General features: G+C 50.2%; 1 protein-coding gene across 6 annotated transcripts in view; it reads left to right on the top strand.

The window, feature by feature from the left end:
- Nucleotides 1–21,320, top strand: part of LOC115524485 (F-actin-monooxygenase MICAL2) — a 223,772-nt gene that overhangs the window by 86,048 nt on the left and 116,404 nt on the right. For all 6 annotated transcript variants that reach the window (XM_030330799.1, XM_030330800.1, XM_030330802.1 and 3 more), the window contains exons 5-14: nt 2,726–2,842; nt 4,151–4,252; nt 7,068–7,223; nt 10,462–10,562; nt 15,100–15,357; nt 16,694–16,809; nt 17,673–17,799; nt 18,596–18,686; nt 19,763–19,910; nt 21,068–21,267. In XM_030330799.1, coding sequence (XP_030186659.1) covers nt 2,726–2,842; nt 4,151–4,252; nt 7,068–7,223; nt 10,462–10,562; nt 15,100–15,357; nt 16,694–16,809; nt 17,673–17,799; nt 18,596–18,686; nt 19,763–19,910; nt 21,068–21,267 — 1,416 coding nt within the window. The remainder of the gene's footprint in view (nt 1–2,725; nt 2,843–4,150; nt 4,253–7,067; nt 7,224–10,461; nt 10,563–15,099; nt 15,358–16,693; nt 16,810–17,672; nt 17,800–18,595; nt 18,687–19,762; nt 19,911–21,067; nt 21,268–21,320) is intronic.

Here is a 21,320-nt window from a genome sequence, read left to right on the forward strand (position 1 = left end):
CCCGTACCAAGTTTCCTTGAGTTTTAAAAAGAGAGAGGGCATCATGATAGGTGTTCATCCGGACAAGGAGGGGAAGGAGAGAACATGGATTCCAGGCCCTGGGCCAGCCCTGTAAGCTTAGCATGCTCGGGTAGGGCAAGGTGAGCACTGAGGCCCTTTGGCTCTGCATTCCTCAGGCCTGGGTCTCTCCAGGCAAGATCTGTGCAGACCAGCTGTAGGACAGACTTCCCCTAATGCTTAACAGGGAGGAGGTCTTTAGCCACCTTGTATATAAGACTGTGACCCATAAAAGTCAGGGAGATTGATACTATGGGGAGAGTTCAAGGGTTTGAACAGATCTGGGCCCCAAATTGGTCTTGCCCATTTGCTGTGTAACTTGGGTCAAATTCCTTGACCTTCCTCAAGCCCCAAGTTTTGTCTCCCACACATGTGATTAATGCCTGCCTACCAGGACCAGGATTAAGTGAGGTGAAGTTTGTGATGTGCTTCTCACTGTGCCTGGCAAGTAGTAGGTACTTGGGAAGTGCTTTGCATCCGCTGGTGTACAGTGAGCAAGAAGTGGCCGGGGTCCCCAACTTCAGGGTTCAGTCTCTCAACCAGTGGGCGGGAGGAGAACCCTGAGAGCCATGTTCTCATGAGGACAGGAGCCGACGGGAAAGGGCGTGGGGCTCAGAGGAATGACTGGAGACAATGGTCAACCACATAGGGTGTAATTTAGTCACAAGTAAAGAGAACCTATCAGCAGTGGCCCCACACTTTATTCCCACTCTGGGATGAGAAAATTCCAGGAGTCCATTGGAAAGAAATTTGGATTCGCCCATAAGGCCGCAGTGTCAGCTTTCAGGGTATTCCCTACCACCCACAGAAGAATTTTTGTTGGTTACCAACCCAGGATGACAACATTGAGTGCCACTCTCTCATCAAGGCTTCCTGAGAGGCAGAGCTGGGTCCTTGTGAGGGCCCCAGTCTGTTGGGCTGCCTTCCCTGTGGGCCAGGAGCCCCTCTGTGCCCCATTGGTGGGGCTCCAATTTAACCCCTAGTTCTTAGAAAAGTCCCAGTATGCAGAAACACTGGCAGGACTCTGGATCCCAGCTTCTGGCATTCAGGGCGCTCATTGCCAAGAGCAATTCCAGTGCCTGTGAGAAGGGAGGCAGGGAGAATTTTTTGAACACCTAATGTGTGCTGGAACAGGATAGATTAGCAACCTTGAAATGATGAGGAGAGATCTGGCCTGTTTCCAGGCAGGAAGGGGGATTGGGTTCTTTGAGCCCCAGCTGATTGGCTTCTTTCCAGACCAACCGTGGCCTCCAGTCCCAGTGGCGCCCCAGCCCTCAGCACTGCTCAGCAATTCTCCATGGTCCTGTGTCAGCATCCTCCTCCAGTCCCCAGGCGGCTGCTCTGAACCTCCACCACAGCCGCCTCCTTCTGAGCAGATGGCCTTCCTCCTGTGCTCTGGGAGAGAGAAGCCACTGGCGGGTACTCCTCAGTCCCAGCCCCCTCCTTCCTCCTGCACTCGCTTCCACCCCAGTACCCATTCCTTCCTCTTGCCCCATGTAGGAGGCAGAGCTGGCCGCTCAGCTCCCCTCTCTCCCTCCTGGCTTCCTGCTCCCCCAAGCCCTCTGTTATTTCCTTTACCGTTTTCTATTTCAAAACATTTATTCTAGAAAGGGAGGATATAGACTTTGTCTGTGCCTCTCCTGTTCATGCCTCCTTCCTTTGTAATCTGACTTCTCCCCCACCACCCTGCCAAAGAGATTTCCACAGAGATTTCCACCCCCAGGAAGCCTCCTAACTCCCAAGCGCCTCTTTGTAATCCTTAATCTGTCTGTGGAGATCTGGTATTCTCCTGGCTTCTGGGACTGCAGCTCAGGTGCTGTTCTGCTGCTCCCCTGCCCCCAATCACCATGCTCTGACCCTGTCTGTTTACATGTGTTTCCTCCACTAGAGTGAGTTCCATATCTCTTGTGCCTCCCATGGCACCTGGCCCATTGCAGATGCTCAGTAAATGTTAAATGAACAAAGCCCAATAAATACAGAGGGACCCACAGAAAGTTTCTTGCTCTATAGAAAAATATTTGGAGACATCCCTACATGTGCTGAATGGCAGGGCCAAGGGAGAGATAGGAGGTGACACTTACTGGGAAAGTTTAGAAGAGTGGGTGGGAGGTGAATTATCACGAGCCCAGTTCCATAGGGAGAATTCCCCAGCCGCCCCTGACCGTGGGTGGCTAAGAGCTTAGGCTCAGTCTGCCATGAGATGAACCATTTTATCACTGACTTTACTTGTGACCATTTACTCTCTCTGTCTACTCCCCTTTCCATCTCTACCTTGTCAAACTTATAGCCTATCTCAGGAAGGAGGCAGGAAAGAGAGAGCTTCCATTATTATGGCATTATCTAAAAGCTAGAGCACAGTGTAGGAATCAGACAGATCTGGGTCCACATTGTAGTTTTGCTGCTGTGTCACCTTAAGCAAATCACTTCACCTCACTGAGCCTCAATTTCTTATCCATTAAATGGGAATAATTATCCCAAAGGGTCACAATAAGGGTTAAGTGAGAAAACACCGAGTGGCTGGCACATAATTAGTTCTCGGTAGTGATCATGGTTGGTACATGACTATGCGCAGAGATCATCGAGGAGTGATTATATAGTACCCTGTATGTAGGAGACACTCAAGCACTACTGCTGACACGTCTTCTCTTTCCCCTTTCCTTTCTAATAGGTATTCGTCAGTTGCAGCTCATCCTATTCAAGGTGGCCCTGATGCTGGGCGTTGAAATCCACGTGAATGTGGAGTTTGTGAAGGTTCTAGAGCCTCCTGAAGATCAAGAAAATCAAAGTACAGTATACTTTTCCTTTCATATCTAGAAATCAGATATCGCAAAATGGAAATCGCATTTGTAGTTCTCAGAGGATGTTTCTGTAAGAGTTATTCTTGTTGGGGACTGTTTCGTATAATTCTGTCAAGGATATTTTACCTTTTTGGACCAGGGCTACCTACCACTTTAGTTTTTCTCTTCTTCCCCACAGGGGGTTGGTTATGCCATTAAACCTGTAATTTTGTTACCCTGTCACTAGGGGGCAGTAATTTGACAAATGAAGTAATAAGTAATTAGGATAGAAGACCTACATTTGGTTGTTTGATAAAGTTCATTCCTATGCTCTTCCAGCTATGTGGGAAAACACACAGTTACTTGGATATTTTGTACCCATATGATATTTTAAAATCCAGTTAGAAATGTGAAGCTTCTAGAGAAAATATGAAATAAGTGCTCATGATATAATTTGGCATGTAATATTTTTAAGCCTTACTAAAGTATAATTTACAAACCACAAACTTCGCCCATTGTGGGTGTCTTATTATTTAGTAATGCTTCCCTTTCTCCTTTAATATGTTTATGTAAATGCTGATCTCTCACACACCACGGACGGAGACTTTGTTCCTGATGCCTCTGCATCTTATTATCAAAATCTTCTGCTGAGGCAGGACCTTCAGTTTGGGCAACTTCATGTCAGAGACCTCAGAGCTCCATGTGCTCATTCAGTTCTGACTTCTCCTGTCCTCAGCCCAGGATATTTGAAAATTTAGAAGAGGCTTTAGGTGGCTTTGGTAGCCTCTCTCAAACCTCTGGTGGATGTTAAATCCCAGTTATGGGTGACCAGCAAGATTTTACCTGAAAATGTTATCATAGAAGGCTGTGTACTGCCCGACAGAACATTCTGACCATAATGAAGTGGCAATTCAAACTGGTTTCTACACCCTGCACATCCTCCGGGTCTGGTCAGTAATGGGAGGGCAAGGAGGAATATAGGGGAAGATGAAGAGAGCAAGGTAGAAAACGCTGGGAAAAATAAGGTTCAAGTAAGACTAGTTTAAGAGTCACTGAGGATAGTCTCCCAACCTGCACAGAAACCAGTTACATCAAGCATAGGGTTGACGCTGCTGGTTTACCTTGTCCCAGATTGAATGGATATTAAAGCCAGAAGGAGTCCAGATGAGAGTGTGAGTTGGGATGACTCTGGGTCTTTCCTCTGGCAGCTCTGTCTGGGGTGCCTACACATAGGGGCATTATCCATTTTTCCTGGCTGACACCAAGATGCCTCCCACCTTTCTCTGCCAACTCAAATCATTTTTCTGTTCTGGCAGAAATCGGCTGGCGGGCAGAATTTCTCCCTGCGGACCACGCTCTGTCGGACTTTGAGTTTGACGTCATCATTGGCGCTGATGGCCGCAGGAACACGCTAGAAGGTGAAGACTGTTCCTGGAGCTGAGGAAGGGGGTATGGGAGTGAGGCAGGGGGCAGTGCCCAAAAGCGAGATGGCACGTGCTAAAGCTGGGTGGGGCCTTCACAGAAGGGCAGATTGTCCTGCTGTGCCTGAGGCTGAGCATTTCATTGTCTCTGAACCTCACTTTTCCCACCTGGAAGATGTAGATAACAGAATCTTCTCAGAGCATCATTTTGAGGGCTAGGAAAGGACTCACATGTAAAAGTGTTTTATAAAGATAAAGTGCCAGGGAAGTTCAAAGTCAGCATACAATTACTGAGCACGTGTCAATGTGCAATCCATGGCACTAAGAACTTTCATACCTCCTCTAAGACAGCCGTTCTTCTACTATGAGTGTGTTCTTTCACTGTCACGTGTAATGCTCCAGAAGGAGGAGCCCATCTCTTTTTGTAACTTTTCAGCACATTCACTGCTGGGCAGTAAGATCTGTTTTCCCCAGACTGTCAAAGCGCAAAACCATGCTTCCCTGAGTTCTGAAGTTGGAAGCATAACACGTTTTCTTGGAGTAAGGGCTAATCAGGTTGGGAGAGGAGCACCACTGCCAGGAAATGCCTTCAATCACCTCCCCCTCCACCCGCCCCCTGCCGAGATTAATCGGTGCGTAGGTTGTATGGATTTGCACTAACTGTATCCGCATGAGACCACAGATGGTGGACAAAATGGCCTCACATGGCATCTCTTAGACTGGGGACTACATTTGCTCTTCAAGCTTGCCCTGCTTAAAGGCTGCAGGCTGCAGAGGTCTGACCGGGAGGGCATCTCCTCTGAGGACAGAACTCACTCCCTGAAAGACGGTCGATGTTGGAGGCTTCCAGAGGTGTGGTCTGCCTAGCTGGGCCCTACCACTTGCTGGACCATGAGGACCCTTTCCCTGCTCCCGTGCCTCTCTCTTCTCCTCCATCCCTACACGTGCCCCATCCCTGCAATCAATAACCAATACCTGACAAAGACCTTTTAAGTTGCTAACCTGGATATTGTGCCGTTAGCATTTATGGGGATATTTTGGTGGTTTGGTAAAACTGTTAAGTCTGAATATTTGCAAATCCAAAATCCACACCCTGTCTGAGTATAGTTTGGCATTTTGTGGACAGGAAAAGAAAGGTAAGAAGGAGAAGAGCCACTTAGGCAGCCTAGCACCAAATAAGTAGACCTGCAGCCGGGTTTTTCCATATTGACGCCGTTGGCATTTGGAGCCACATCATTTTTTGTCCCGTGCACAGTAGGATGCTTAGCATCCCTGGCCTCTCCCTGCTAGACACCAGTAGCACCCCCAAGCTGCAGCCACCGGAAATGTCTCCACAATTTGCCTAACTAGGGGCCAAGGTCACTCCCGGTTAAGAAATACCAGACTAGACCATCATGGCCATTTCTGATCATTTCGATAAAAGTCTGATGAAAGATGACTTAAAAGAGGAGGTACTGAGATAAAAACCCAAGGTTTCCAGTCCAAGGGATTTTTGACCGAATTTGGGAATGCACATGAGGTTTGCATATACTGTGAGCAAATGTGGGGGCAGTTCTCAGGGGAGGTTGAAGACAGAGGCATGTCCGCCAAGCCTGCTCATGTGATGAGCGCCTTGAGTTAAGCAAAGTGCACGGCATCTGGGACAGAGGGAAAACTGGGGACTGTGGGCTAGCCAGCTGCTAGAAAGAAAGGGGGTTGGCAGAAGAATGAAGTCTAACCAGCTGCTTGGGGTCCTCTCTGTCACTGCCATTAAAAAGCTAAACCATTGACACAAGCACCCTAAGGAATCATTGTACGAATCAATTGCAAGTTAAAATTTTGTCTACTCATTCTATATTTATTGAGTGTGGACCGTGTGCCCGTCACTGGAGACTGGAAATAGAAAATTTGTTAAAATCCCCATCCCACAGGAGCGCCTGGGTGTCTCAGTTAAGCGTCCGACTTCGGCTCAGGTCATGATCTCACAGTGTGTGGGTTCGGGCCCCACATCGGGCTCTGTGCTGACAGCTCGGAGCCTGGAGCCTGCTTCAGATTCTGCGTCTTCCTCTCTTCCCCTCCCCCGCTCACTCGCGCTCTCTCAAAAATAAATAAACATTAAAAACAATTTGTTTTAAGTTTAAAATCCCCATCCCACAGGAATTGAGTCTCATAATCCTTTTCAAAGGGGGGAAAACATGAAGAATACTAACAATATAGTCTTAATCGTCAAGTTCAAAGTGCATGTGTCATGAATGTACCTAGCAACAGCGCCTAACAAATCTTTATCTTTTTCATTAAAAAAAATTTTTTTTAACATTTATTTTTCAGAGACAGAGAGAGAGAGAGAATGAGCAGGGGAGGGGCAGAGGGAGAGGGAGACACAGAATCCAAAGCAGGCTCCAGGCTCTGAGAGTCAGCACAGAGCCTGATGCAGGGCTCGAACCCACGAACCGTGAGATCATGACCTGATCCGAAGTCAGGCACTTAACCAACTGAGCCACCCAGGAGACCCCCTAACAAATCTTTAAAAGGATGAGCTCTCGGATTGCCTTTAGGAAGATCACTTTGGCCTTTTGTTTGTAGAAGCCTAACCAGAATAATTGGTCCTATAGATTTCAGGAAAGGAAAAAGTCCCACTGACTTAGGCCTCTGGTGATGCGTTTCTTCCTCAGGTACAAACCTTGACATTTCCACCTGCCCTTATTCTCTACAGATGCAGAATTCTGGTTTCAGGGGCCCGTGAGGCATCTGAGAATAGCTTCCTCAGTAATCTTTTTCACTTTTCCCACCAATTCCAGAAGAAAGACTCCCTTTTTCTCTTCGCCTCATGCAGGGTTCCGAAGAAAAGAATTCCGTGGGAAGCTGGCTATTGCGATCACCGCCAACTTCATAAACAGAAACAGCACAGCCGAAGCCAAGGTGGAAGAGATTAGCGGGGTGGCTTTCATCTTCAACCAGAAGTTTTTTCAGGACCTTAAAGAAGAAACAGGTGGGACCCTCACCTTTCTCCAAACCAGGCCATGTCCATGCTGGGCTGTCCCAGTTTTGGGGATTGGGAGCCTCACTCTGATAAAGCAGAAGCCCAGACTTCTCCTTAGGAGAGAAATGGGTAGGATTCCTTCAAGGACAAGGGCAATTCTTGAGAAAAAGTTCTGGCTGTTGTACATGAAAATGGCTAGAGATGGATTTACTCAGTCAACGTTTACTCAGTGCACATTACGTGCCAGTATCAGTATCATGGGATACAGAGTTGAGGTTGACATGGTCCCTTCCCCAAGTAGATCCTTGTCCAGTGAGGGACAACCATCCTAATGCAGGGAGGTTGGTCTATGCCCACGTCACCGTGAGCTTCAGAGAGCCCTCTGAGGAGGGAGCCAGTAACCTGAGGTTAGCCCCTGAAGAAGTGTAGGTACTTCTGTGCAGTGTGCCAGCCGCCCTTCCCCACCAGGGACATCCAGGGATGCCCAGGGAGCATGTACTCACCCCAGCGCATCAGTGTCCCCCAGCCGTGGGCCTTGAGGAAAGAAGATCCTCATTCCTTTACTCAACAAATATTTATTGACTGCCTACTGTGTGCCAGCTGTTGTTCAAGGGCCTGAGAAAGAGCGGTGGGCAAAACGAGACCCCTCTCTTGGAGCTTATATTCTGCTGGGGGAGACCGTTAATAAACAGACAACTAGTAAGTCAGGCAGTCAGAAAGATGGTGCAGAGAAATCCAGCCCAGGGAGGGGAAAGAGGGGGGAAACGCTCCTGCCAATTATGTAAATCCCAGATTTTTCTTTTCACCTGATTTTAAAATAGGTATTTCTCCTCGAAAGGCAGTGTAACAACAATGTTGGACAAAATTTTCATACCAGAAGTCAGTCATCCACACTGAGTATCACCTAGCACAGAAAGAGTTCTCATGTTCACATACTTCTTTTCAATAATCGTCTGCCTGTAGCCCCACTTTTCACAGGGCTCTGGCTCTTCTCGGGGTGTCAATACTCTTTGTGAATCTGATTTTCTCCTCCAGCATCACATTTGAAATATTGTCCACACTGCAGCCAGGTCCTCCTGATGGTCAGTTTTGCAGCCACAGAATAGCTCATTAAGTAGATGCACTGTCACCGCCTAAGCATTTAAATTGGAGGCCGGCAAACTATGGGCGGCCACATGTTTGTGTTGCCTTCGAGCTAAGAATGGTTTTAATGTTTTTGAATGGCTGAAGAAAAAGCAAAAGAAGACTATTTTTCAACAAATCGAAAGTTACATGAAATTCCAGTTTCAGTGCCCATAAATGAAAGTTTCTTGGGGCACAGTCACACCCACTTGTTGACATTGCTACCTGTGGCCATGAGTGGTTATGGACCCTGATGGCCCACAAAGCCCCAAATCCTTACTATCTGCCTGTTACAGAAAAATGTCTGCTGGCCTCTGGTATAGACCTTCCAGTTGTGCACTGTTACAGGTCAAACTGCTCCCCGGGAATATTTCAAGTTAGTTTCTAGGAATGGGATTCCTTATTGAGCCAGACTGTACCACTCACTGGCCATTATGATGTGTGCCCGTTGGGCGATCCTCTGAGTTTCACCACAGTGGCATGATTTTATTAGAGCGGGGTTTTTTGGTTTCTTTTCTTTCTTTTCTTTTCTTTTCTTTTCTTTTCTTTTCTTTTCTTTTCTTTTCTTTTCTTTTTCTTTTTTCATTTCTTTTTTCTTTTTTTCTTTTCATTTCTTTTTCTTTTCATTTCTTTTCTTTTTCTTTTTTTTTTTTTTAGGATTTTATGTTTTATTTCTTGTTTTTTTTTTTCCTAAATATAATTTATTGTCAAGTTAGCTAACATATAGTGTATATAGTATACTCCTGGCTTCGGAAATAGATTTCCATGATTCATCACTTACATACAACACCCAATGCTCATCCCAACAAGTGCCTTCCTCAATGCCCATCACCCATCTTCCCCTCCCTGCCCCGGCCCCCATCAGCCCACAGTTCTCTGTAGAATGTTTTCATTCAGCGTATTATGTTCTTCTGAATGATTTAAGAATTGTCCAACCCTCCCTTCCTCTCCAAAACCAAGAAGATAAATACTTCAATAAACCACCAAATATGAATTGTGACAGGACTTTGAGTGTGTTTTTCCAAATGTCTCAGTGAGTTTCCTTTACATTTCGCTGGGACGGTCACCTTTGGCCATTGTTTCACAGTGCCCCTTTCACAGTGACACGGATGAATTTCCTCTGATTCTCAGGGGAACCCTCTGCATTGATGGCTGTTTCCTATTTAACAGTAATAAAGGGGTTCCTCTGGTTACCCAGCACACCTCTATGTCGGCTGCTGTTAAAGTTGTTACGTGTCTGTTCCTTTCTCTCCAAAGAAGCTAAGCCAGTTCTCAAATTTGCACGTGCATCAGAATCCCCTCTCAGGCTTGTCAAAGTGCAGATTGCTGGCCCTACCATCAGAGTTTCTGATTTAGTAGGTCCTACGTGGGGTTCTGATCATGCACACTTCCAAGTTCTCAGGAGATGCTTCGGCCAGGCGCTACGGCTTTGTTTTAAAAGCAGAAACCTAGTCTCTCGAGTGTTTTTGCATTTGCTGGGAAGTACAAAAAGATACAACTCAACCCTCCAACCTGATTTGTTCCTGCCAGGACACCTGGGTTTTCCCACACACAGGAGAACGGGAGAAACATGGCTTAGCACAGCCTTGGGAGAATTGACACCACTCTCTGACTCTGTGGTCACATGGAGGGCACGGTGGCGATTGGGAATCAGACCGGCTGGGGTTCAAATCCCGGGACTACTGTTGCTTTGCTGCTATGCTGTGGACAACTCTTGGCCTTTCTGCAGCGCTTGGCTCTAACTTGGAAGTGCTGGTCCACAGCCCCTAAGGACTTTGAGGTGGTTTTTTTTTTTTTTTTTTAAAGCGCTTTAATCATATCGCAATATATAAATATACCAAATCAATATATCGTACACCTTAAACTTACAACATGTTACATGTCCATTATATCTCAATTGAAAAAGCACGTAGGGTCTTAGTGGGGCTATAAAAGCTAGCTGTGTGGAGTTAGGTAAATTCTAGCACTCCGTTTTCTCTTTCCCAGCCTTGTGTGTTTTAAAAACTTGCCCAACATGAGTATATGCAGGGAAACAACGGCACCTGTAATGCAGCAAAGTAGAGCTCTTGGCATACAGCGAGCGCTGAGGGAATCAAACTGAGTCCACGCATACTTCTCTCTGCAGGGATTGATCTGGAGAACATTGTTTACTACAAGGACTGCACCCACTATTTCGTCATGACTGCCAAGAAGCAGAGCCTGCTCGACAAAGGTGTCATCATTAACGTACGTATCTCTTGGCTGGGGTGTCCTGTCTTTCCCTTTGTGACCCAGCAAGTGTGGGAGCAAGATGCCATCCTGCCAGAAACTGAGCAAAGCGGGAGGCAAGAAAAGGACCAGCATTTTCCTTCTGCGTGGTGTCGTGTGAGTGTTGAGTGAAGGAGCCGATACAGGCAGAGGTGTTTCTGCAGAACGCTGGGGGGTGGCGGTGGAGGCTCAAACCCTCCCCTGCTTGTTGGTGTGAGCCTTTTTCACCAGGAGATGGGCTGAGTCTTCTCCTTCTCCATGTCTCATTCAACCCTGCTCCCTTTCCTGGGAGGTCTCATGTCATTTGGAGGCAGCTGTGGGCTCCTTGTCCGAGTGGAACACGGAGACAACGTTCACTGGTGAATTTCACATGTGGCCCTCTTGTCATAATGTCCGGTGGAACCCTCTCTTCTCACAGGCACAAAGGCTCAACTTGAATCTTGGCTCTGCCACGGATTAACTCAGGACTGTGACTAAACGCTGCTTAACTTTCCTGAACTTTGGTCTTCTTATTTGTAGAACAGGAATAATGGTTTCTGTCCGAAAGGGTTGTTTGCAGGAGTAAATTTTATTTTTTTTTTTATTTATTTTTTTTTTTCAACGTTTATTTATTTTTGGGACAGAGAGAGACAGAGCATGAACGGGGGAGGGGCAGAGAGAGAGGGAGACACAGAATCGGAAACAGGCTCCAGGCTCTGAGCCATCAGCCCAGAGCCTGACGCGGGGCTCAAACTCACGGACGGCGAGATCGTGACCTGGCTGAAGTCGGACGCTTAACCGACTGCGCCACCCAGGTGCCCCCAGGAGTAAATTTTAAAAGGTATACAGAGCAACGGGCCCCGTGCCTGGAGCATATAGGGGAGTTGTAGATTCCCTCTATCATTTCTGTCTGGTTTGGACACCTGCTTTTTGGTCCTGCTGGCTTCCTGGCCTCTGCTTCCTGCCTGTGCATCTTCATGTTTAAACCGAGTACGAGGCTAGAAGAAAGGAGCACACAGAGTGGTGGGCCCTGGGCTGGAAGCTGCTTTGGTCAGGTTTCCAACCTATCCAGAGCCTCTGTTCCTGCTGCCCCTGCTGTAGCCTCAAGATAACGATCATGCAGTCAGCCTGCTCTCCGGGTGGCGGCCTGCAGCTCAGGCGGCATGGTGACTATTCAGTGTCGCTTGTCGAAGAAGAATGTGCCTGTCCTCTGACCACTTTGTGCTGGCAGCTGGCCGGGTGGCATTAGTAACCCAGCCCTCCCCTGGGCCTCCTCTGCGTGGCTCAGGGCTTGCTGAGAGCCTGAGCTGCAGACAGGAGGCTGTGAATGGGGTGGATGGGAGTTGAAAGGAACCGACTGAACACAGCCAGCAGATGTGTGAGCAGTGGGTTTTGGCATCTGGTGCCCCACGGCTGACCCGGTCTAGGGGAGGTGGGGTGGTGTCCCCTTCTTTCCTTTATTCCACGGGCATCCCTCCCAAAGTTGCTTCCTCCATCGAGAGGCCAATGGCAGGTAGTGAAGGACTATTTGGGGTCTGGGGCTTCAGGAACAGTGGAAACCTTTGCAAAGGAGGGGCTGAGGAGGCTTTTGTCAGCACCCACCTCTCACCATGGGAAGTCGGGCAGAATTTGACAGGGGTTTCTTATTTCACTGGCTGAGTACTCCAGCCTGTGGGACACTAAGGTTCCCTCAGGGCATCCCAGGGCATTTGTCCAGGCCACGACATGTTGCTCATGGTGATTCAACTCTTTGGCAGTTGTTAAAGCCCCTCCATACCCCCACGTCCCTGTCATCACACAGGTGGGCAAGCGTGACTCACTCTAACCCCATAATGACGGTGGAAGATCTGGGAGCAGATCCCAGGCTCGTGGGTGTCCTCACTGGGGCTTTCTTTCCCCTCAGAGAGTCCAGGGGCATCTTCTGAGCTGGTGCTGAGGGGCTTTTAAGATAAGACAGGAACTCTCCTCTAGAAGTTCTAGCCCACAGGCTGGACGTGAGAGGGCTGGAAAGTTCTTTGGTTCAGGAGCTCTGGCCAGGAGTCTCCATGTGCCCGGCCAAGCTCTGTAGCATTTGCATAGCTGGGAGCTGGTCCATCTACCCCGAGCCACTCAAATTAACATTCTTGTCATGCTCCCAGAGGAATGGCAAGTCCTCTCTCGTTTCCTCTCCCTGCATGGGTCAGCATCTTTCTGGAGGCACACAGAGGTGCTGAGTGAATGTGTGTTGAATGACTGACTGACCTGCTTCCCCACCTATTCCTACTGACCTCTGGTCTTCCATGGCTACTGAAGGGAGAGTGAAGTTCCTCCTCAGGAAACGATGGCTTTGGGCTCCCAACTCTGCCCATCTTGCTCTCCCTCACAAGGAGGGTGGCCTGTCATCCTGGCGCCCTCTCCGGGCTGGCCCACATTCATATAGGCTAAGGCTCCTGGATATAGCAGGCTTGGTCTCGCCATGGGGGGAGGGAGCCTTGTTTCCAGGTGGGTGAGGCCAGCGTACATCATAGCTGGTCTCCCAGTGCTGAGCCCAACCTCATTCGAAACCATTGCCTGACCTCTTCTGATCTCCAGCCTTCCTTTCAGCTCAGCACGGGGGGTAGGGGTGACTGCTCTTCCCATCAGGTTCCCTGCCCTGTACTATTCTTGCCGCGTCTCTCACTGTCCCTCCTCTCTGCTGAGGACACAGCCTGTCTTCAGTACCTATGCGTGTGGCAAACGGGGCCCACCTTCATCCTCCTGCATCTGTCTTAATTTAAAACTACTTCTCCAGGCCTGCCCACTTCGCTTAGGGTCCCTTCCCACCTTTCTCTCCATTGTCCTTGTTTTCACCCCCTCCCTGCTGCTCCCTGTCCTGCTTCTGTACCGTCCCCTCTCCTGGGACCTCCTGCTATACGAGGTCCCGTGGCTCCTTCCAGCAGCCCTGGGCCGGGTGAGCTGTTACCCCAGCCCAGCCCTGCAGGTCCCCACACCCCTGTTTGGGACACCAGCACCAGGCGTGACCACATTCCCCCATCACCCAGCCCACCTCACGGGCACTTGTGGGCATGCTTTGAAGAGGGAGTATTTTCAAGACCTCTCCATTCACCCTTCCCCATCTCATCCCCACGCTTGTAAGGGAGGAAATTGGTCATGTGACTGGTGGAGCAGGTAGGAGAAAGGAAAGGCGAATGACAGGAGCTCCAGCCTGAACGCCGTGACCCGGCAAAGCACCCTTGGGCCACTGCTGGGTGCAAACTGGGTGATGCACTATGGTGTGAACGTATGAGAATTTCTGCGATGAGGTATTTGAAATCACGGCTATGAGGAAAATGGACACAGTAGGTCGCTCTGTTTGTAGATGTGGCTGTGCCTTCCAAGACCTTTATAAATACTCTTGTTGGTGCCTCGGGGTGGGGAGGGGAGGTCCAGGGACGCGCTTCCCCGCATGCCGTGTTTGTGCCATCGTGAATTATAGGGAATGGAAATTCCCATTCACTTTGCTCTTCTCACATGCCAGGCGTCAGGCTGGGGATTTTTATGTCTGCCATTTCCCTCGGTCCTCACTGTATGAGGTGGATTTTGTCATTCCTGTTTTACAAACAAGAAAACGGAAACTCAGAAGACTTTGATAACTTGCCCAAATTTACTCACTGCGTAGCAGGGGTGGACTGTGACCTGATGCTCTGGATGGCCCCACCAGTTCCCGCCCACACCCCACCCACCTGAGGATCTGCACTTCTCTGCCACCTTTCAAGAAAGATAGTCTTCTGGTTCCTTAACCACACGAGGAGCAGATTAGACTCTGGGGGACATGCTATGGGGCACTGCCGGAGTCCCTCCAGGATGGGTATCCTGGTGCTGGAGGCCAGCGCCCTCCAGGGCTGTAACAGTTAACACTGTGAGAGCAGAACAGGGCCCTGAACAACCCTCAGCCTGGCCAGAGAAGAGATAACTGATTCTGCAGAGAAAGTTCAAGAGTTATGCCAGTTACCCATTTCTTTTCTGGTCCTGTTTGCCCACTAAACACAGTATGTCCATATTATTAGCTCAGCTTAGTCGGCTATAAAATCACTATTACTTACTCGCTCTTTTGTCTTTTCATTTTTGCTGAAAGTTATCGCAAGAACCGGCCATATGAATTTTACTTCCGTGTTTACCACAAGACCATTACTGAGTAAACTGTTCATTGCAACACTGTGTTCTCTGTCAAAATTCCTACGTGAGACAGTTCTTTTAGAATTTAGTGCCAGGAAAAAATTGCCTCCCCTAGGAATTTCTATGCTTCCTTCTTTCTGATAAGGAAAGCCTTGCCATACATCACATTTCCCTTTTGCCTCGGATGCCAGGAAGCTCAAAGTCAAGTGCGATGCTTAATCACAGCTCTGTTGGCCCGTACAGAGGGCTGATTTGGTTCCTCTTGATTCCTTTGGCCCTGATTTTCTGTTTTGATCAGCCTCGCTGTCCAAACCCATTCCAAGTCTTTTTGCAAAGATATGGGTATGAACACTTGCCCTTTCCAGGGGCAGATTGCAACATTTTGCTCCTGTTCTCCCCCCAGGACTACATCGACACGGAGATGCTGCTGTGTGCGGAGAATGTGAACCAGGACAACCTGCTTTCCTACGCCCGTGAGGCTGCAGATTTCGCCACCAATTACCAGCTGCCATCATTAGACTATGCTATGAACCATTATGGGCAGCCCGACGTGGCCATGTTCGACTTCACCTCCATGTACGCCTCCGAGAACGCGGCCTTGGTGCGCGAGCGCCAGTCACACCAGCTACTCGTGGCCCTGGTGGGCGACAGTCTGCTTGAGGTAGCGCCCCCCATTCCCGGTAAAAGACCGATCCCTGCATTTATGGTGTGGCCAGCAGCCTGTGCTGTCGTTCAGCCAGGGGACAGACAGGTGCCCTGCCAGTGTGCCGGACTCTGCCAAGTCCGTGCTGGTCTCCAGTTTGCACCTGCCCTTTGACCAAATACAGAGAAGCTCATTCTATCTTCCTCTCCTACCTCTGGGCTCTTTGGGCCGACCTCTTTGTCAAAGTACAAAATCGGTCAGCCCCGCTCTGGACTTCCCAGGCTGGCCTCCTGAGAACATGCACGCGCTCAGCTGGACCATAACTTCTTCCTCGCGTGGGGAGCTCTCTCTGGGGCCTTGCAACATGAATATCCTAGAGGGTACAAGAAGGCATAAGGGGCCCCAAGTCCAGTTTCTGTCCATGGCCTCCCTGCTCAAAGTGCTTCCCAGAGAATCAGCAAATGCAAGGATGCTTAGATACAATGTTTTCAGAAGGATTACATTTTTATCTTTAAAGTCAGCACTAACCAAAAAAAAAAATGTGTGTTTATTCCAAGTAAGAGTCAAATTCCAGACTATGCTTTGGGTGCCCATGGGACAGTTCAGTTAGAACTTTGTTCGGTCAGGGGCGCCTGGGTGGCTCAGTCAGTTAAGTGTCTGACTTTGGCTCAGGTCATGATCTTAGGGTTCATGGGTTCGAGCCCAGCGTTAGGCTCTGTGCTGACAGCTCAGAGCCTGGAGCCTGCTTTGGATTCTGTGTCTCCCTCTCTCTCTGTCCTTCCCCCACTTGCGCCCTGTTTCTCTCTCTCTCTCTCTTAAAAATGTTTAAAAAATTAAAAAGAAAAAAACTTTATTTGGTGAACCAGCCCTTGCTCCCCGTGGTGTGTGGGCTGTGACCTGCCCCCTCCGCCCCCGTCTCCCTTATCAGCATTCTCTCTTGCTACCCTCCTCTGCTCCTCTACCGGGCACCATCATTTTCCAGCCACCATGCCTTTGCCCATGCTATTCCTGAACGGATCAAGATGAGAATCCTACCCATTCTTTAAAATCCTCACAAATGCAACTCTTTTGCGAAGTATTCCCTCATTTCCATCGCCTTCCCCAGGGTGGGGATTTGCCTGTGCCTTTTGTAAGCCCCAAAGCAGTTTTGCTGTTCCTGTGATACAGCACCCTTTACACGGGACTTTGTGCTATAGCTAATTGTGTTTGCAGTGAATCCCAGGGTCTGTCCTGTCACCCCTCACCCCTTCCAGTGCGTCGCAAGGGCCTGGCAAGCCCCAAGTGCTGGATAGAATGGGAAGGCAAAGTGGGGGCCTTTAGAATTAATGGGAATGTTCCACACTTTCTTCTCCAGCCATTTTGGCCCATGGGCACAGGCTGTGCCCGAGGCTTCCTGGCAGCCTTTGACACGGCATGGATGGTGAAAAGCTGGGACCAGGGCACCCCTCCCCTGGAGCTGCTGGCCGAAAGGTGAGTATCGGCGGCAGGGTTTCTGGCTGGGGGCAGGGCTGGTTCCAAAATCAGACAGGAAAGAGCAAGGCTGGCCCTTAGGCGACTCCCGGATGAACCTGGGATGAACCTTTCATTTGCCTTCCCACACGGGCCCTGATTTGATCATCAGCATCCCCAGGAAAACTTTCTCTGTCATGCTCTGCCCCCGTCAGTGACTTCTTTCTTGGGGCCAGGACCTTACGACCCGAATGCAACAGGGAAATCTTGACCTGGAGCGGCCCTGAAGTTGGGGTTCCCAGCACTGCCCGGTCACTGCAGAGCCAGAAGAGGTTTAGGGGGAAGCCTTCACTGCAGCGCTGAGTGTCCTCCCGTGGGGGCTGGATTTCTGACCTCCCAGGCCTCTTCTGCTGCTGAGATCCTCTGGGGCTCCCGCCCAGACTCCTGCTGCTGGCCACGTGGCTGTAACAGCTGGTGGACCGGGGGAAATCAGGGCTGGTGAATGGGACAGGCCTCTGCTGGTCTTGGGTGTGGAGGCCAGTGGTCATGGGGGGCAGGCCATAGGACGCAGCTTGGCTGAGTGGTGGTTATAGCAAAACCACAGGTCCCTCTGCTGCCAGCTGTGTGTCCCTGCCCTCTTCTTGGGGGAAGAAGGCCAGTGTCACTGCCTGTGGACCCCCTCCTACCTTTTCTCCAGTCCTTCGAATCTTCCCCACTTTGTGGATCCATGAGGAACCATGAGGGCCAGGCTTTGAGGGGAGGAGTATACAGACATATCCAAGGAGCCTTTAAGAGCAGAGCAGGGGGGGGGGCGGGGGGAGGCGCAGACAAGGGCCTGAGGCTGCGCTAGCAACCCCTGACTCCTGGGCTTTGCCTCATCCTAGAGAAAGTCTCTATCGGCTGTTACCTCAGACTACCCCAGAGAACATCAACAAGAACTTTGAGCAGTACACGTTGGACCCAGGGACACGGTACCCAAATCTCAACTCTAACTGTGTCAGGCCCCATCAGGTAAGTCCTTCCCTGGGCCCTATCGGGGCCACCCGTCACTGAGCAGTGGGTAGGGGTCATGTAAAACCTTGCCACATTCCAGATGAATCACTGGAATCTACTCTTGAGATCGTTGTGACACTGTATGCTAACTAACTTGGATATAAATTTAAAAATAAATACATTAATTAATTTAAAAAGAAAAAAAACAACAAGAAACTTTGCCACATCCCTGGGACTGAGGCCACCAATGCCTCTTGGCTTGGGTGTGGGACCACTTCCTGTCTCCAGGAGAGCTGTAGGAGAAAACTAGAGTCAGCGTGTGTCTAGCCCACAGAAAGAACTAGAACATGTGTGGTGTCCACATCTGCACATGTGCTTACGTGTTTATTGTCACCGCGCATATGTGTGGCTGAGCATGCCTCCCTCAAATAGTCTCCTCAGCCAGCCATCAAGTCCTTTCAGTTCGCAGTCCAACAGTCCCTTTTGCTCCCATTGACTCAGAAACACACAACTGCCAACTTCTTCAGGCAATGGTACGAAGAATGGTGTGATGTTCTTAAAGTTAGCCAATTACATTTTCTCACGCCTGAGTCCCCCCACATTTGGGTGGACAACTGGGTGGGACCCGTTGCTCTGTGTCTCAGGTTCCCTGGTTCTCTTGCTGAAGGCCATGCCCTCCAGGGAGAGAGGAAAAGATAGATCGTGGACACTGGGTAGAGGCTGGGTCAACCCTGAGACTGGCTTTGGGGGAAATACTGGTGGGCAGCTATGTGGTCTCTTTGAAGTCAGCACTAACCAAAGTGCTTGCTTGCAGGTGAAGCATTTATACATCACTAAGGAGCTGGACCAGTGGCCTCTCGAGAGGCTGGGCTCAGTGAGGAGATCCGTGGGCCTCTCCAGGAGGGGTAAGCAGCCGACCCGGGTCCTCGGCCAGGCTGCTGGCGTGGGGGTGGGGTGGCCGTGGGGGCACAGACCCTGCAGTCCACTAGGCTATTCTGCTATGAGCTGTGTGACCTTGGCCAGGGACTTCTCCTCTGTCCTGCAGCGTCCTCTTCTCTAAAACCAGGACAGCAACAACGCCAACTGTAGATGGGTTGGAGAGGAGTTAATATGCATGAAGAACTTAGGACATGAAAGTGAACTGGGGAACTACTTTATTGGGGCCTTGCTTTTCTTTCCCTGTTGTTTCTAGTGTGGGGATCTTGTCTCCCCAGCTAGATAACAAGCTCCACATGCTACCCTCTTTTCCCGGTGGAGGGAAGGGATAGTTACATGATCCATTGGCCTCGCTCAGGTCCCCGTCCTGCTGAAAGAGCTCTCTGGCTTCTGTTGCCTGCCTGGACCCCGCATCCTCCCAATCTCTGGGCGCACACAGCCTTACTGGCCACCCCTCCTTCCCTTCATGCCCCACGCCCCACTGCTGCCACCCTTGTAACAAGCTGTTGCACGTAGCCTGGCCGGCCTTTCTAGATCCTTGCCATGGCACAGCCCTCTTCTGTCTTCCCAGAATGCCTTCTTTTGTCTGATGAATCCCTAGACACTCCTCAAGCAGCAGGTACACCTGCTCCATGACTCTCGCTTTGGCGAGTTCCACTGCCCTGGCAGACGAGGAGCAGACCTGCTCGCGTGCCCCCTGTACCCACATCTCTGCCATCACAGCACGGTGTCATCGTCACCTGCTGCCATGTCTGCCTGCCCTACCAGATGAGATGTTGGCAGGGTCCACACAGTGCTCCCCACTGTGTTCGTATGTAGCCTCTGACTGGCGCCTGGCCACAGGGGGTCTCAGGGATTCTGCTGCAGGAGAACATGTGTCCTGTCCCAGTATCCTGCCCTCCCTCCCACCACGCTGTTGACAGGGTGCCTCGGGGCTGCACCCATGCTCTTGGCCCTTGCCTTGGTGCTGTTCTTCCTGGTCCCCAGGGAGGCTGCTGAGACTTCCCCAGAGCCCGTCACCACTGTGTGTCTCCCCTGGCTGCAGAGTCCGACATCCGGCCCAGCAAGCTCTTAACCTGGTGTCAGCAGCAAACCGAGGGCTACCAGCACGTCAATGTCACCGACCTGACCACATCCTGGCGCAGCGGCCTGGCCCTGTGTGCCATCATCCACCGCTTCCGGCCTGAGCTGATGTGAGTCGGGGGCTCCGGTTGAACCTGCCAAGCCCTTCATGGCCCAAGGGGACCTGGGGACAAGGGGGATGAGAGCTGTTCTGCGAGATGCAGAATCTTGGCTCAAAACGTATCTTCTATTGGAGGTTTTCTTAAGTTCTTTTCCATTCGCACTGATTACTTTGTAAGCAGCTTGCATGACCTGAGTTCCTAATCTGTGAGGAGGAAGAGCAGCTCAGGCCGCATGCGTGCGCCTGTCCCCGCATGTCCTCTCTGTCACTGGGGAAATCGAGCCTCTGCCCTTGGGCGTTCTTGTCCCCACGTCCCCTCTGTCACTGGGGAAATGGAGCCTCTGCCCCTGGGCACTCTACCCACAAGAGAAGAATTCCGGGCAAGACCTCATTCTGGGAACCAGTTTGAGTTTTACAGCTGAAAGAATTCGAACTGAGATGTAGACCAATCAGCTGTGTGGCACTAGGCAGGTCACTTGCCTTCTCTGAGTTTGTTTCTTCGTCCACCTATTGGCAATAATGGCAGCATCATTAGGAACGCTGGACACACTTTGTGATGTTGAAGGCCTAATAATACATCTATTGATGTTGGATTCAAATCAACTGCAGAGTAACTGCAGGCCCACGAGTACATTCATCCAAAAGGAGGAAAGGAAACCCACCAAAGGGTTAGCAGTCGATACCTTTAGGAAGTGAGGTTGCCTCAAAAAGGGGATGGGACGCTCACTTGTCACTTTATATGTCGTATACACCTTGATTCTTTTTCTTATGAGACATTCATATTACTTTTAGAATTAAAAGCACAAGAACATAAAGGAACTACTTAAAAATAAAGTAGCAAACAGGTGTAAATTATCTTCCCATTGTTCCAGCCCAGGAAGCAATTCCTAAATCTGATTTGGTCCCACCCTGAGTGAGAAGGAGCTTCCCTGGAGAAGCAGCGGGTGTGTGTGTGGGGGGGGGGGGCGGGGGGGCGTTGGTGCTGGTGAGGGCAACAGGAAGGGGATGATGAGGGCAGGGGCTGGGGCCACACCTCCCTCCCCACACCCCTGCCACTGAGACCCGGCAGAGTGTCACTCATAATGCTCCTTGTGGGTAAGTTTGTTCAGCCCATTGTTCACACCCATGTCTCCTGTCCTTGAACTTCACTTTGTTTTGATTCTCCAGCAACTTTGACTCTCTGAATGAAGACGATGCCGTGGAGAACAACCAGCTGGCATTTGACGTGGCTGAGCGTGAGTTTGGTATCCCCCCAGTGACCACAGGCAAGGAGATGGCGTCAGCCCAGGAGCCTGACAAGCTCAGCATGGTCATATACCTCTCCAAGTTCTACGAGCTCTTCCGGGGCACCCCGCTGAGGCCTGTGGGTAAGGCCCTGCTTTGGGGCAAGACTTTGCTGCACCCTTGGGCCATCTCTGCC

This window comes from Lynx canadensis, chromosome D1 (genome assembly GCF_007474595.2).
Source record: "Lynx canadensis isolate LIC74 chromosome D1, mLynCan4.pri.v2, whole genome shotgun sequence".
NCBI lineage: Eukaryota > Metazoa > Chordata > Mammalia > Carnivora > Felidae > Lynx > Lynx canadensis.